The sequence below is a fragment of the Pseudopodoces humilis genome, chromosome 4 (genome assembly GCF_049639895.1).
Source record: "Pseudopodoces humilis isolate 2021_Gansu_Grassland_sample_001 chromosome 4, ASM4963989v1, whole genome shotgun sequence".
Taxonomy (NCBI): Eukaryota; Metazoa; Chordata; class Aves; order Passeriformes; family Paridae; genus Pseudopodoces; species Pseudopodoces humilis.
Window position 1 is genome coordinate 23891503 of NC_142203.1, and position 15913 is coordinate 23907415.

A 15913-nucleotide genomic window follows, 5' to 3' on the forward strand; every position below is an offset into this window, starting at 1 on the left:
GTTACTCTCTCTACCTGGAGTACTGCATCCAGGTCTGGGATCATCAGCACAAGACTGACACAGATCTGTTGGAATGAGCCTAAAAGGTGGACACAAAAATGATCAGAGGGCTATAGCACCTCTCCTGTGAAAACAGGCTGAGAGACGTGGGACTGTTGAGCATGGAGAAGAGAAGGTTTAATGGAGACCTTATTGCTGGCTTTCAGTACTTAAAGGGGGGCTTATGAAAAAAAGGGAGAGGGAGTTATTACATGGCCAGGTTGTGTAAAAAGGGGAAATGAATTTAAAGAGCAAGGTTTAGATTAGATACTAGGAAGAAATTATTCATTGAGAGGATGGTGAGACACTGGCACAGGTTGCCCAGAGAAGCTGTGGGTGCTCCATCCCTGGAGTAAGGCTAAGTTGAAGTGGAATTGAGTAATCCATTCCTCTGGAAGGCATCTCTGGCCACAATGCAGGGGATTGGAATTAGATGTTTAGGATGAGAGGACACTATCTTAAACTGCGTCAGGGGAGATTTAGGTTGGACATGAGAAAGAATTTGTTGAAATGCCAGGGAGGTGGTGAAGGTATTTAAAGAAAGACTCGACGTGGTACTTAGTGCCAAGGTCTCGTTGAGAAGATGGCTCCGGGACACAGATTGGACTCGATGGTCTCAGAGGTCTCTTCCAACCTGATTGATTCTGTGATTTTGTGATCTTCAAAGTCCCTTCCAACCCAAACCGTTCTACAACTCAGCGATTCTATGACACGGGTACCACGGGAGGCAATCAATGGCAGGGGCTGAGCGGGAAAGCACTCGATGCTGCCGGCCGCCGGGACGGGCGGCATTTCCGGTGCCGCTTGCCGAGAGAAAAGGACCAAAACAATAGCGGCGCAATAGCCGCTGTCCCGCGGGGAGCTGCGCGGCGGGGGCGGCTGGACAGCTCCGCTGTGCGGCTGCTGCCGCGGCCGCGCCCGCCCCGCCCCGCCCGCGCTGCCCCGCGCCCGCCCGCCCGTCCGCTCGCCCGCCCGCCCGTCCGCTCGCCATTTTGCGCCGGGCGCCGCCGCGGGCGCCGCACCGTCAGCGTCCCGGCCGCCCGCCCGGGCTGAGGGCGCCCCGGCGCAGGAGGAGGAGGCAGAGGAGGAGTAGCGACGATGGAGAGCGATCGGCTGGAGAGCCCGGTGAGCGCGGGGGGAACCGGCGGGGCGCGGCTGCCGGGGCGGGCTGCGTCGTCCGTCTTCTTGTGCTGCGGGGGGCCATAGGGCGTGTGCCTGTCTGTCCGTCCGTCTGTCCGTCCGTCTGTCTGTCGGTCTGTCTGACTGCCTGTCAGTCCCCGCGGTGTGCGGCGACAGGTTCGTCCCTGCCCGGCTGGCAGCGCAGCCGGGACGGCGGGCAGGGCTGGCAGGGAGCTCCGACGGGCGCGGTGCGCGGAGGGGAAGCGCTCCCGGAGGGCGCCGGGCGCCGCCTGCGCCCGCCCGACACCCGGCGCTTGGCGGGGCGCGCAGCCAGGGGCGGCCGCGGGGGTCGCGGAATTACTGGAGAGCCGCACCGATCCACAGGCGGCTCTTTGTGCGACAGATAAAAGACGTAAATAAACGTATAAACAAATAAATAAATAAATAAAACGATGTTCCTTACTCGGAACTACTACCCTAATGAAGTCAAGACAGTTTCAGCCCTTAAACGTGAATTACACGTCAGGAAAGCCTGTTGTTTGACCAGTCTGACACTTAATTTCTTTTTGTTTTTTCCTCCTCCCTCTTCATGAGCAGCGAGCAAGCTAAACGTATGGACTCCTATTGTTGAGAAGTATGGTTGCATTCGTTTCACTAGGTCCTTGAGTGGAACTAAGACTACTCCCCTCCTTTCCTCCCCTGCAATGCAGACATGACCTAAAGATGAACTGAGTTTGCCTAGTGGCTATGCTCAGTTCAGTTGAAATGAATGCTGTCAGTGCTTTCATAAATGTTAATTGAGATTTGTTTTAGCCAGAGAAGTGCCTCAAACCAGATAAAACTGTGTGCATTTATTCTGCAGGGCTGGGGTTTGGTGACATAGAGCAGTGCCATAAGTCTTGGTGGCTTGTGTTTTCCTGCGCTTATACTTGTTTCTCCCTCTTTCTATCATGAAGGTTGCCATTAAGGGTATTGAAAGAGAGCTTATCTGCCCAGCATGCAAAGAATTGTTTACCCATCCACTGATCCTTCCCTGCCAGCACAATGTCTGTCACAAATGTGTGAAAGAAATACTTTTTGCATTTGAAGACTCCTTTGCTGATGGAGGCTCTGAATCCTCTAATCAGAGCAGCCCTCGAATTAGAATCTCTGCTTCTAGCATGGACAGAATTGACAGGATTAATAGATCAGGTATGTATCAGAATTTGTGCATGTTTTCCTGATTTTATTATTAGACTGGCTTGAGCTGAATGGTGTCTGCATTGGTAAAATGTCTTCCTGGTACCCCTGATACGGTTATAGTGACGACTTAGGGATAGTGCTACTCTTGTTCATTTTGTGTCAAGAACAATGGGAATATTTTTAAGGACAATGCACTCTGTTTCATCTATAATAGATTCGTCTTTGTGGCATTCTATACATCTTTATAACCATTGTGTTTGTTTATTTCTGTATTTCAGTTGCATGGAGATGCAATAGCATCATCTTCAGTAGCATGGAGATGTAGATTTTGGTGATTTCATTGCCTGCCAGTGGCTTGCTCTGGTTTCAACCAGCCCCAGTGCAGTAGCTCTGACTTCCTTCTGAGCCTGTGTAGACTTTGCAAGCTAGTTTTGTCCTGCCCACTTCATTAGGCATACAGTAAATAATTTTTTTTAATTGGTTATGATTATTGCACGGTTGCAGATTTGAAGGACAGATGACTGTAAGCAGACAGCCCTAACAGCCTCCTTCATTGTAGTCTGCTTGAAGATTTAAGGAGTGCTTAGTTTTAGGACTCCTCGTACTCTTTGTGTTATTGTGGTAGAAAGATTCTTGCAGTCTTTGTAATCCATGGATGACATGCTCTACTTTTATACAGATGCATTGTAAGTGCTTTGTGCATGATTTACTTCTTGAAAGATACTTCATCTTGGCTTTCAGGCCTTCCTCTGACATAATTATCCACTGTAAAACCACACTCCCTGTGCTCTGGAAGAGCACAACAAGACAAGCTCTAAAGCTCTATCTTACATTTCTCATTACTAAAGTTCACCCTTCCCAGCTTTCAAAGATCAAATGTGCAATTTCACCAGCTTCTTTTAAACAACTATTTAGTACTATTTAGTACTGAATTGTTAGTACTGGTACTCTTTCAAATCAGTATGTTAAGCAAAAAGCCACTAGTTCTTGGTACTCCCCCTGCCACCACCACCTTATCCGGAGATACATGTACACAAGTTGTTGCAGAAGTTGTAATCTTTAAATCCAGTGTGGTCTGACATCATCTCAGCAAACTGATGGGAATATATCTCCTCATCTGACCTGCTAACAGAGAGATGATTGCTTTCCTAAAGACCTGTTTGATGGGTAGCAAGAGAGGGTTGAGATTTGGAAATAATGAGCTTCCCCTCTCTTACCTCAAAGAGCGTTGGGCAGACGCACATCACAGGAAAATTATCATCTCAGACAGTTCAAATTTGCAGAATGAAAAGCATATGGAAATGGAAGCAATAAAGAATAAATTTTTAAATTCATATCATACTGTCTTCACTTCTAATGTTGCAGGCATTATAGCTCCATTGCTATGTTGAGTGTGAGATTTGCTCTCAGACCAGTTTGGTACCAGCAATGATTGCCAGCTTGCAATTTACATTTGCACAGTTGTTGTCTTGCATTTGTGCTCACACTGTGCATTGCCTTGCTAAATTTGCTTCGTGGTCTGTAGGGGAATTTCCAAGAAAACAGCTCCATAAGAGAGAAAATGTAAGGAGAAGATCCAAAGTGGGGGTCTCACATGCATAACAAAAACCCACTTGAACTTCTGGGAGGCTTGTGCAGGGCATGTCAGTGTTAAGACCTTAGTGTCACATTTCAAAATGCATATGACACCTTTTTCCCATTATGGGATTTTTATTTTTTTTTTTTCCCACTTAAAGAATCCCTGATGTCTCCATAAGGAATGTAATCTATTTAAAATGGGTTGGCATTTAAATTCTTGGTATGCCAGAGGGAGCTGGTCTGTATTTGGTCATGTTCTGTGTTTGTTGCACACACACAGCTTGCATTTACAAGTACAATTTATCTTAATGTAAAAAAGACAGAACTCGTTGAAATGGAGTGTATGTGCTGCTTAAAATCCAGTGTGTTGGTTTAAAAATACTCCTCTGTTTATATTGTATTTAAAATAATTTTTAATTAACAAGATCTTGCTGTATATAACATGAAAACGAAGGCTATTTCTTATTGCTGTCCCATTATCTCTAATGTTACTGTAATTATAGTGTTGGTATAATTAAATCATGTAATGTGGTTATGTTGACACTTGTGCAAATGTTTGAAATATCTCTCCCTGTGCCCCTCCCCCTCAATGCCTTCTTTCTCCCTTTTCCTGTTCTGTTTAAATCTTACAGTTGTTTGATATGCTAGAAAATTAAACATTCTTGCCTTTCAATCCTGCAGGATTTTAACAGACACAGGAGAGAAAAGAGTTGATGCTTTTGGTTTGAACCATTGTAAACCAATGGTATATTTCATTTTTTGATGTCTAAACAGCTCTCTGTTCATTGTTCGCAGCCTCACAGAGGAGGTCTTTTGGGTGCAGAGGTAGAAATGCTTCACTTCTTGTGTTGGCTAGAGATAGTCTAGCATTTAGATCTCGAGTTAAATATTGTTGGTTAGCTTATAGCTTTTTGTCAGTGGTCAAGTCCACAAAAAGGCTTTTGCAGTGAGCAAAGGTACAGCAAAGAAGTTATAAGGACAGCTTTTCATTCTGTGCAAGACTGATTTAAAGGTCAACTGGACTGGAATTCAGTTAAGGGTTGGATTATATTTTTTTCTGTGTGTATATATGACTGAAGATACACTGGTGGGTACAAAAATGCACACAGAACCCCAGCAATCACCACACCACCTCCTCCACACCCTGCTTTTTAATTTTCAGGAGTTTACATGCTCAAGTTTCAATGAAACTGCTGTTTTAATGAAATGCGATTATTGGATTTTCTTCCTTACGTTTGGGAAGTGTTTGACTACTGCTTCTGAGTGGAATGTAATATTGGCTCTTTGTTGTATCTAAGCCTGCTTAATTTGATGAAGATCAGATTGAAATTTGCACCATGTTGATATGGGTAGGTAGTTCTGAATCTCACAGTTTATCACAGCGCATGAGTATGTAAGGAAAACAAAACATTTTATACTTCTAGACTTGTAATATTTGGTGTGTCTAATGGCACAATCAGGTTGAAGGATAGACAGTCTTTTACCTACATCTCATTCCCAAAATTGAGCTCGTCTGAGCAGCTCAGCCACTGTGCAGGCTTTTTTTAATAGTGATTATGTTTTTATTTTAATGTAATGGTTGTTCAAAAACAGGAGAAAAAGTCCCTAAATTCCTTGTTGCCAAAGTATTGGCAGACACATGAGCAATCCATAGGAATATGGTGTCCTTCAAGAAAGATGTGAACTGAGCTAAACACCAATCTGAATTTCACACTCAGTGGAGGACAAAGCAGCTGATCGAAAGAGGAAGTTTAAATTGCCTCAGTTGAAGGCTGAAAGTGTCATGAAACAGAGATACCATACAATGCCATCAGACCTCTTGGAAAGCTGTCTGTGTCTTCTCTTTTTGCAGAAAGCTCTTTTGATTTGTGAAAAACTAAAGTATCTGAAAGTAACATTTTAGGTCAGCTGGCTTCTTTTATGAGGCCTCTCCCTTCTCCCCTCTTCCATTTCCCTTTCCCCTTTCCCTCCCTCCTCTTCCCTCTCCCCTCTCTCTTTCTCTCCCCCTTCCCTCTTTACCCCTTCCCCTTGATAACACCTTTTTCCCCTTCCCTTTCTCCTTCCCCCTAAAAGCCCATCCAAAAACATTAACTGAGTTATAGGGTGGCAATATAATATCTATTTTAAAAAAAAACAAACAAAAAATTCCAGCCTTTCAAGGGAATCCAGTTGACTTTTAAATCTTTTTTTTTTTTTTTTTTTAACTTTCACACATTTAATGTCCATGTTTTCCACAACCATGGAATTCTGCTAATACTGTTTACTTGAAAAACACAACTTTAAGATGTCTTATCCCTTTGCTAACCGTTCACTGCAGCTTAGACTTTTCAACATTTTAAGTGTTGGTACCTCTCCTTGGGAAGATGATGTTTAAACATTGTCTTTAAAGGACATACTTAAGATTGCTCTTTGACCTGAGTCTTTGCAATCTGTATGGTAATATTTGTGACTCCGACCATGAGTGTATGTTGTGATTTTTTTTTTTTTGTAACTGATTGAGCAAATTATTCCAAGTGGAGCAATCAGTTTACAAATCACAGTGGAAAATGTTGTGTGATGATTTCTAATATTTTACAAAATACATATTTGCTTGTTGTAAACTGAAATGGCAAAGTTTAAAAGAGAATGTGGGTAGGAGCTATGTTTCTCTGAGCTGCACATCTAAATATGTCTACAAAATCCAAGGGATTTGTTGCTGTGGGTTTTTTTTTGTGTGTGCTTTTTGTTTGTTTGTATCTTCTTTTTTAATATAACAAGACTTTAGTTTCAGCAAATTGGACACAATACAGACAGGAAAGACAGTGTCCAAAGTAATTCATTACTTCATCAGTGCTTTCTTCCTAAAATACGGGTGTAGGAATCCTCTAAGCAGAAAGCAAACTAGAGTGTTAATATTTTAACACTCTCTGGGCAAAAAGAGAATGTATTTCCTTATTTTTGAGTACTAAAGTGGCAGAACATGCCAAGAACCTTAGCAAATAAATTTACAGGATTTAAAACAGGAAAACTACCCCAACCTAGACTCTCAGAGTTCTGCCAATGAAAAGGGATGAGACATCTGAAGGTGTACAGGACTTCCTTGATACTGGATTGCTTTCCATAAACAATGTCACCAGTCTTTGCAGAGCATGGCTCTTGATGACAATCTCATTTTGGTCCACCGCAGGCAGAATGAAAGGCCTCCATTGCAATGGATATGAATTTCAGATTGTATTTTTAAACTTGACCACTGCACCATGGTTTTTTTTCCGTGTTATCTTGCTTTGTCATTGTTTGCTCTCTGCTCTAGCATACTACTTGTAGGCAGTCTCGATATGTGCTGCATTGTATGATTATTTTCTTAGTTTCAGCAAATGTGTGTATTCAAGATCACTTTTTGTAGCTGTTGTCTGCATGGCACTGCATGTGAAGTCATCTTTTTGTCTAGGACATTGTAGAAGTCTGTGTAGAAGATATCTCTGTGTTCCTGTGTGCAGTGCTAGCTTGGAGCATACACTGGAAATACAGTTTGTGTTTCCCTGTTGTTGCTGTGCCTTGCATGCGTGTGTTGCTGTGTATGCCAAGTTATAGGTACTGCAGGATGTGCAGTAATTTGTTCACTTCAAGTAAGTACTAAAAAAATATTAAATCAGACAAAAATCACTGCTCCCTTAGGCAGGGAGTTGCACAACCTATTCCTTGTGTCAGCCATCCTGTTCTGTAAATGCAGCCTAGTTGTTCTGCTCAGAACTTACAGAAAGGCATGAGACCAAGCTGGATGGGAGACTGTCAGTGCATGCACACTTATCCATGCTCTGATTGTGACTTCTTAGCTGACACTCATGCTTAACTACCACAGGTCAAATTTCAAAGATATTTAAGGGAACTAATTCCTTATTGGAAGGTTGGTTTGGTGTTTTATTTGAAGAGACTTGAAAAGGCATGATAGGAATGGAGGTTTTGGATTATTAGGTGAAGGAGGAATAGGAAAAGAGCCCAAGGCAAATTTATTTTGGATAGCATCATAGGACACTTCAGAAAGAGATAAAGCATTAGCATTTTTGATGGGAAAATACTGATTAAATACTGAGAAGAGCAAATTTCCCTTTCTGAAGAAGAACCAGTTTCAACACTAAGAATTCAACTTTAAGTCATACCTCCATTTACAAATTTGTTAGTGTCCTAGTTTCAGCTGGAATAGAGTTAATTATATATTGGAGGAATAATAATAATAATAGTACAAAAGAGAGAGAGGAATAAAATCCAAGAGAAACAAGTGATTCCCAATACAATTGTTCACACAGTGCCCACCCTGTTGCACTTGACGGTCCCTAGTTTATATCCTGGTCCTGACATTCTATGGTATGGAATATCCCTTTGGCCATTTGGGTCAGCTGTCCTGGCTGTTCTCCCTCCTGGCTTTTCATGCACCTGCTCTCTGGTGAAGCATGGAAAACTGGAAAGTCCTGGATTTAGGGTAGGCACTACTTAGCAACAGCCAAAACACCAAAAACACCTCATACTGAATCCAAACCACAGCACTGTACCAGCTACTAAGAAAATTATCTCTAACCCAGATGAAATCAGGACAGTTAGTTATACCAATATGCAATGCTCTTAAAGAGAACTTAAAACAATGCACCAGTACTACAGAAGATGTTCTTTTTTGTTTCTTTGTAAGGGGAAGCTGAGAGGATACAAGTTAAGCCTAAAGATTGACTTAGCCTGCTTTTGAAATACATAAAGGATTCTTTCTGGTACTTGCAGCCTGTGGGTTCTTGAGTGAGATGGGATGCACTCCTGGTTTGATAACCTCAGGAATATTACCTGTGAACCTCTGAGTCTGTGTGAGCCATCTCCTTAACAGACTCAAAAGGCTTCTTAAGGTAGTGGCTGTTCTTGAGCCTGTGATTTTATTTTGGAGAGAGGGGGAAATTTGTGTAGCTATTTGGTAGGAGTGCAGCATCGCTGCAGTTCCCCCTTTAGAAGTTAATAAAGATAGATGTACACTGTTTAACAGATCCCTGTGGAGATCTGTGGCCCCTCAGTTGAGGATACAGTAACCTCTCGGATATAACTACTTCAGATTCCCCTCTGATGTGCAGGGATTATTTAGCAGCCCCCTTTATTGAGGCCTTTCAGGAGGGGCCAAGTCAGCCTCAGCATTTTTTGTCTAAATGATTTGGCTGAGACATCAGACCGTTCCCTTGTTTTCCTGGTTTTTATGTTGCCACTTGAGATGAGTAAAGTAAGTTTGTACTCAACTAAAGCAAACTTCAGGGAGCTCAAGGTTGGCTATATATTTCTATTGCTCTGGGAGTAAGCATCTTTCACTTCAATATATTAGGAAGCTCTCTCTATGGGTAACCAGTTAGTCTAAAACCATGAGGCTTGGCTTCCATGAGGTTTTTTGTTTATTGTTTCAAAAGGTTACATCTTGAGTGCATCCAAAACTAGATAAAGAAGATGGAATTGGAAGAGCTAAATTTAACATAAAATTAAGCTTTAGAGTAGTAGTTTGTAATGTCCCTTGGAGTCAGAGGTTACACTACCTTGTCAGGGCAATTGTTATTGTCTTTGGCTTGGCAAATTGCATATGAATTGGTGTTGTACTGGTTTGAACAATGTGCTACCGTCTGGAATTGGTTCGTAAATTCCTGTGCTGCTTTTAAAATCTAAACCGGTTTGGTTTGTGCTCATGCTAAATTGGGTTTTGGTGTCTACACAGGCAGAAAACGCAATTCACTGACTCCTAGATCGACTCTGTTTCCTTGTCCGAGTTGCCAGCGGGATATTGATCTCGGAGAGCGTGGCATCAATGGCTTATTTCGCAACTTCACCTTGGAAACCATTGTGGAGAGATACAGACAGGCAGCCAGGGCAGCTATTGCTATTATGTGTGATTTCTGCAAACCTCCACCTCAGGAGTCCACAAAGAGCTGCATGGACTGCAGTGCAAGCTATTGCAATGAATGTTTCAAAATACACCATCCTTGGGGAACTGTGAAAGCCCAGCATGAGTATGTAGGACCAACCACCAACTTCAGACCCAAGGTAAGTATACTGTACCTTACAGAATTTGGTTTGCCACATCCTCTGGTAGCTGTAGACACATCTGCAATGAGGGTTGCTTCTTAGGACCGTGATTGCTTTTTTGTCCATTGCTGTTATTCATCAAGTGAACCACAAGCTTTTGCTCCTTGCTGATGTTCAAGTATTGTCATTGAAGGGGACATTGAGAACATAGTTGAAGAGTCCAGTAAAAATAAGGTTTTTTACTTCGTGGAATGGATTGTGTTACTTGTGATTTGAGTCTTTCTTTCTTTCCTTTTTTTTGTTTTCTTAAGGCTTCATGATCACAGAATATTCTAAGTTGGAAAGGACCCACAAGGATCATCAAGTCAGCTTTTAAGTGAATAGTTCATACAGGGATTGTATCCACACCCTTGGTGTTATTGGCACCTTGCTCTTGAACATCTAGAATGGCACTGCCTGGGGAGGAGGCCTATGTGCTTTAAATTAAAAACCCCAATAAACCTGGCCTCTTCCATGCCCCCTTTAGGCACATCCCCATTGGACGCTTTGTGCTTGAACTTGATCCATCACCAAGCATCTTCTTTCTCTCCCTCCTTGTGTCTAACAAGAGCAAAAGATGGAGTTAAGGTCTCCGTTGTTATTACACCATATTTTTTTTTATCTATAGCAGAAGAGATAAAAATGTTACGGCAAAGTTTCTACTTTACAACACACTGGTGCTGCTGTTGCTGTATGCAGACAGAACAGTGATAACAAAAAGTACCTTTATGTCACATGCTGAGAGTGATGCAATACATGGCAGTGCCTTATTGAATTTGTTACATCACAGATGTTACGTGCCACAGATGCTGTCTTGCTAACCAGGGACCACAATAATGGCCTTAGTGTCCCAGCAAATGCTGTGTGCCTGTGCCTCCTTGCTGGGGGTCCCACAGGTGCCAGAAATGCTGATGGTCAAGGAGTCATGATTAATTATGATTAAATTAAGTAAATTTGATTAATGTGCAATGTGTAAGAATCTCTTCACTGCTGGTGTGCCTTCCTTCTGAGACTGGAAAAATTTGAGCCTCCAAAGTTAGCAAGCTGGCAGATAGTGAACACCCAGAAGTCCACTTGGTGGTGTTTTCCTCAAGTCTAAAACATTAATTCCAGTTAAAAGTGTGCAAGTGCTTCATATGCTTTCAAATGTGCTTGCACACACATTGTGTGAAATGTCCCTCTACTGGATAAATGAGAAAGATGAAAGTTTGCATACTTTCTTCTAGCTCTTGCTTTAAAATACTATACAGCTCCTTAAAAACTTCTATGGCATCTAAACCTTCACAGCTGCAACATTGCTATTTGAAAATACCAAAGGCATCTTGTGATCCCTGTGCACTCCTAGAAGTGTTTTATAGCGTTATAATACATGCAGACTAAATTCAGGATTAAAAGTCCACAGCTGAATTCTCTTGAAGCTGAGCAAAATGAGGTGAAGTGGTTTAGATTATTCTAACTCCGATGTTCAATGTGCGTATGTAGGATTTAGGATTACTAATTACATGTGAGGACAAGAAGAGGGGAAAAAAAGGAGAAAAGCATAGTGTAGTTAACTTTAGATACATCTACTTTTTTGAAAAACTTCCCAGCAGCTGTAAGCTGATCTTTTACTGTGCTCTTACAGAAACTTTTCTGAGGACTGTTTAGGCTTAATATAAAGAAAGAAAAGTGCATTTTTCATGGCACTGCATTTTTAAGACCTGAGCTAAAAGCAAAGAGTATTTGTTGATTTCCTAAACAATGTTCTCAGTCACCACTTTAATTTACAACCAGGCTGGAGAGCACTTTGTAGCATGTGTGGTGGGGATGGGAGAAGGACATACTGGGCTGATTGTTCTTGAATTTTGAGAGAAGGCAGTCTGCTGACCTCTGCTGTCTCTCACTTGCAGGCTGTAATTCATGCTTATATGAGGAGACGAATGAAAATAAGGGATATTCTGTGAGGTGTGGCTGTACACTGCTGTGGAAAAATTACTTCCACAGACTAACTGAATGACTGTACTTTTTAGAGATGTTTGCCTGCACAGCTGATTTTCTTGGCAGCTTCCTTTCTTCCCTTTTTTATTTCCTTCCAAATCCAGTAGGCAATTCAAATGGGATTGCTAATTGCATTTTTGGCTTAATGATTGTCTTAAGGTGCTGGTGAGACTGGTGTCTTTGGGCTTTTCACCATAGCCTAAGATAACATTTGGGACTTGAAAGCTTAGCTTCTGCTCACAATTTTCTATTTTTATACTCTTTTCTGACCTTTCTTGTGTGGGGGTATACTGAAACTGAAAAGCTTCCTCAAAAGCTCTTCTTTGGTACCTTCTATGGAATAGATGACCCAAATATTATCTTTCAGTGCTCTAGAAGGAGGCAAAGCAGGTGTTATTTGTTTTTATTTAAACCAACACACATGCATACATGTGTTTTATATGGTTTAATATGTTGCCTCAGCTGGGACTTGAGCAGCACTTGTTTTAACTCTGAGCATTTATTTCAGTAAGTTCAGTTTTTGAAAGATGAGTTTTAGCAAACACCAGCTTTCTTGCAGTACTGTTTGAGCTAATCCTGGAAGTAGCACTCAGTGTGAACAGCCTGTAACTGTAATCAGACAGAAAGATTGAAACACTGGAGTCTTTTGTCTTTAAAATGACTGTAGCTGCTGGTGGTAGCTACACTTTGTTGCTCTAAGAACAGTGGCTATATGGTTTATCAAAATCTAGCTTAGACTTAAATTGCTACTACGTTATGTCAGCTCTTGTTTTAAGAATCTGTTCATAGGTGTTGCAAGAAATGCTGGCATGAGCATGGTAAAGTTTGTCAGGCTGGGTGTGTTATATATTGCATTTACAGCTCTGAGCAGGAGTGTAGGGCGCTGGAGGCATTGCAAACAACATGGGCAGGGTTTAGCAAAAGATTGATTGCTATATGGAGGCTACACAGACACTGCTATATGCTTACTTACTGTAAACCTTGTGAAACTGTGTGTGTTCATCTGCTGGCTTTCAATGGCACTGACAAGTATAAAAGGTGGAAGATAAAATGACTATAAAAACATTCACTGATGGAATCACATTCTGCTTTGGGTTGATTGGGTGTTTTAATTTTTTATTGAGAACCTGTATTTTTGGAAGTATGCCTGTATTGTCTTTGCACTTTTATTTTTCCCCACAGATTTTGATGTGTCCAGAACATGAAATGGAGAGAGTAAACATGTACTGTGAAATCTGCAGAAGGCCTGTTTGTCATCTTTGCAAACTGGGTGGAGGTCATGCAAACCACAGAGTAACAACCATGAGCACTGCCTACAAAACCCTTAAGGTAAAAGAAAATATCACTGGACATGGCCTTAAGAACGGAAAGAGTACTTCTGATGTGAGGGCAAACTCACACTGCATAGAAGCCAGGATGTGTGTTTAGGAGACCCTGAACTAGTCTTGAGGCCTGCTGTTGTGCAACATTGGTTAATGTATCTATTAATGTGATGTAGGCCATGTTTTAGAAACTAAACTCTATTTGCTATGATGCTTGAAACATAACCCCTGGAAAGTGCTTTCATCTTATTTTCATCTGCTAATTGTACAGCAGTACAGACGGTGCAGAAGGTTTAAGTAGTTAATCAACTTTACAATCAACTTTTTTAAATATAAGTGTTCAGGTAGCTTGTGGTAGAGGATACTTGAGAAGCACTTCTGAAAATTTGCATCTGAAGTATCTGCTGGTATCTTTGTATGTTTCTGAAGTTGCCTAGCTGTTAATTTCCAAAGCAAAGCACAACAGAAGACTTTCAAACATCAATTTGTTATTAAAGACAGCACCTACTTCCTCTTCTTCCTTTTCTTCCTCTCTTGCTCTCAGGAGAAAAAAAAAAAAAAAGGGAAAAGAAAAGACCAGATTAGCCTGCCTTGTGCTCTTTGGCCTCCTCACAGTTTGCAAGGCTTTTCTTGTACAACTGCTAGCTCTTGCAGCTAAGGAAGCACAGGGACAGATGTGTGATTTGAACTATGCATTTTTCTAGAAACACGTACTACAAATGAGTTATTAACTATCAACTCCTTTCTGTAAGTTTAATGTTCTGAAGCCTCTTTTTCCCAATCTAATCCTGGGTGATTGGGAGTCAGCTGACACTGATCCTGACACTCATCTAAGGATCTCTGGTCCTTAGAGCCTGTGCCACCAGTCTTGCTCACAGATGCTTTGCAGTCACTGCAGGTCACCAAATAATTCTCCACAGGACTGCTGCTCATAACTGGTTCATGCTGTTGTCCTTGTGGCTAGATAAACTGAGGACTAGCTAGATGACCTGCCTGTGCTGGTTGTCAGTTTGTGTGAGATGCCCTAATCTTGATGGTTTCCTTCAACAGGAGAAGCTTTCAAAAGATATCGAGTACCTCATCAGTAAGGAGAGCCAGGTGAAAGCTCACATCACACAGCTGGATCTGCTGCTGAAAGAAACAGAGGTAAGAGTGGCTTGCAGATTGTCTGAAGCTGGCCTGTGTGCAGGCAGGAAGGATTCAAAACTGTTTTCAGTGAAGTGTTTCAAACTTTTGGTTTTTTGGTTAAGTAGTGAAACAATTTTTGAACAGTTTATGATAGTACTGAATCACACACAATAAGACCTAGTCCTGCCAGTATGGGGAGCAGACAGAGAGAAGTTCATTTTTGGATGCTGCTGTAAATAAAAAATATAAAATAATATAAAATAAATAAAATAAAGCTTACTTAGTACCTTAACCAAAGTGGGTTAAACATAGGGCATTGGTGTATTTATGATGATGCATATTTATGCTGCCTGTTTACCTTGAGAAAGTCAGAATTAAGGCCAAAATGTCCCTGCAGAAGAGTCACATACAAGCTGATAATCACAAAGGCAGAAATTGCAGGAGTTCCTGATTCTGGGGTATCTTGATTACAGATTGCCTCTGTGTTTTACAGTTCCTTTTATCCAGGGCAGTAGTCAGAGGTAGCACAATGGTTCAGAGGGTGTACACAAGAAGTTGGGCTGGACCCTTAGTTTAGGATGATTGGGAAAGGTGGAAGAGCATCTGGCTCTTGGGTATGAAGACTTCAGAGGCTGACATGTTTTTACAGTGCTTTTTAATGAGCTATCTAGGCAAATGTAATGCATAACTGAAGGCGTAATCAGAAGAATACTTTCCTGCTCTTCATTCTCTATTAAAGACAGCAAATGCTGACTAGCTTGGGTGGTGTGCTGATCTCATTTTCAGTGCTGAATAGCATAACAAAGCTCATTAGTCTTGTCTGTCAAAAAGATGACTAGATTACTGTGATGTTTTGAACAACCTTAAGTATGTTTCTGTACAGAACCACAGTGATACAGAATCTGTCTAAAGTGTCTTTTGTTTGCTCTTAGTGCAACAGTGAAAGAGCTAAACAAGAAGCATCTCAGAGTTTTGAGAAATTATATCATGTCCTGGAAGAGAAGAAATCTGCAGCTCTTAGAGCAATTGAAACTTCTAAGAATATAAGGCTGGAAAAATTGCAAACACAAGTGGAAGAATACCAAGGGCTCCTGGAAAATAATGGCCTTGTAGGATATGCTCAAGAAGTGCTTAAGGAAACTGATCCCTCCTGTTTCGTTCAAACAGCAAAACAACTTCATGTCAGGTATCTCACCTTCTGTTTGGGGTGCTGGTACTGTTCCAGGATGTCTGTGCAGTTGTATTTTTGGGTGATGCTCCTGGTCATGTTCAGTTGGAGTTCCTGCATTAGGAAACAACACTCAGGAGAGGAGTGCCCTTGTCCTGCCACAATGCCTAGCTTTGTTCAGTGGAACTGCAGTGGAAGGGCAGCTGTTTAGCTCCCTGACAAATTCCTTGTCTCAGAGATTTTATTAGGTATTTCCAAGTTAATCTAACAGATCTATGTTGGCTTTAAGTTCTTTGATCTTTGTGTTCTTTACTAGCACCTCACATCAGTTTTGATCTTTGAATAT

The 15913-nt window shown here is 41.6% G+C and overlaps 1 protein-coding gene across 3 annotated transcripts in view; it reads left to right on the top strand.

Moving 5' to 3' along the window:
• TRIM36 (tripartite motif containing 36) overlaps positions 1–15913 on the top strand; it is a 36443-nt gene that overhangs the window by 7972 nt on the left and 12558 nt on the right. For 2 of the 3 annotated variants that reach the window (XM_014257079.2, XM_088054487.1), the window contains exons 2-6: positions 2115–2349; positions 9626–9951; positions 13132–13278; positions 14322–14417; positions 15332–15585. In XM_014257079.2, the coding sequence (XP_014112554.1) occupies positions 2115–2349; positions 9626–9951; positions 13132–13278; positions 14322–14417; positions 15332–15585 (1058 nt within the window). Of the gene's footprint in view, positions 1–1029; positions 1165–2114; positions 2350–9625; positions 9952–13131; positions 13279–14321; positions 14418–15331; positions 15586–15913 lie in introns of those variants that run through there. The other variant, XM_005528108.3, reaches the window with a different exon arrangement.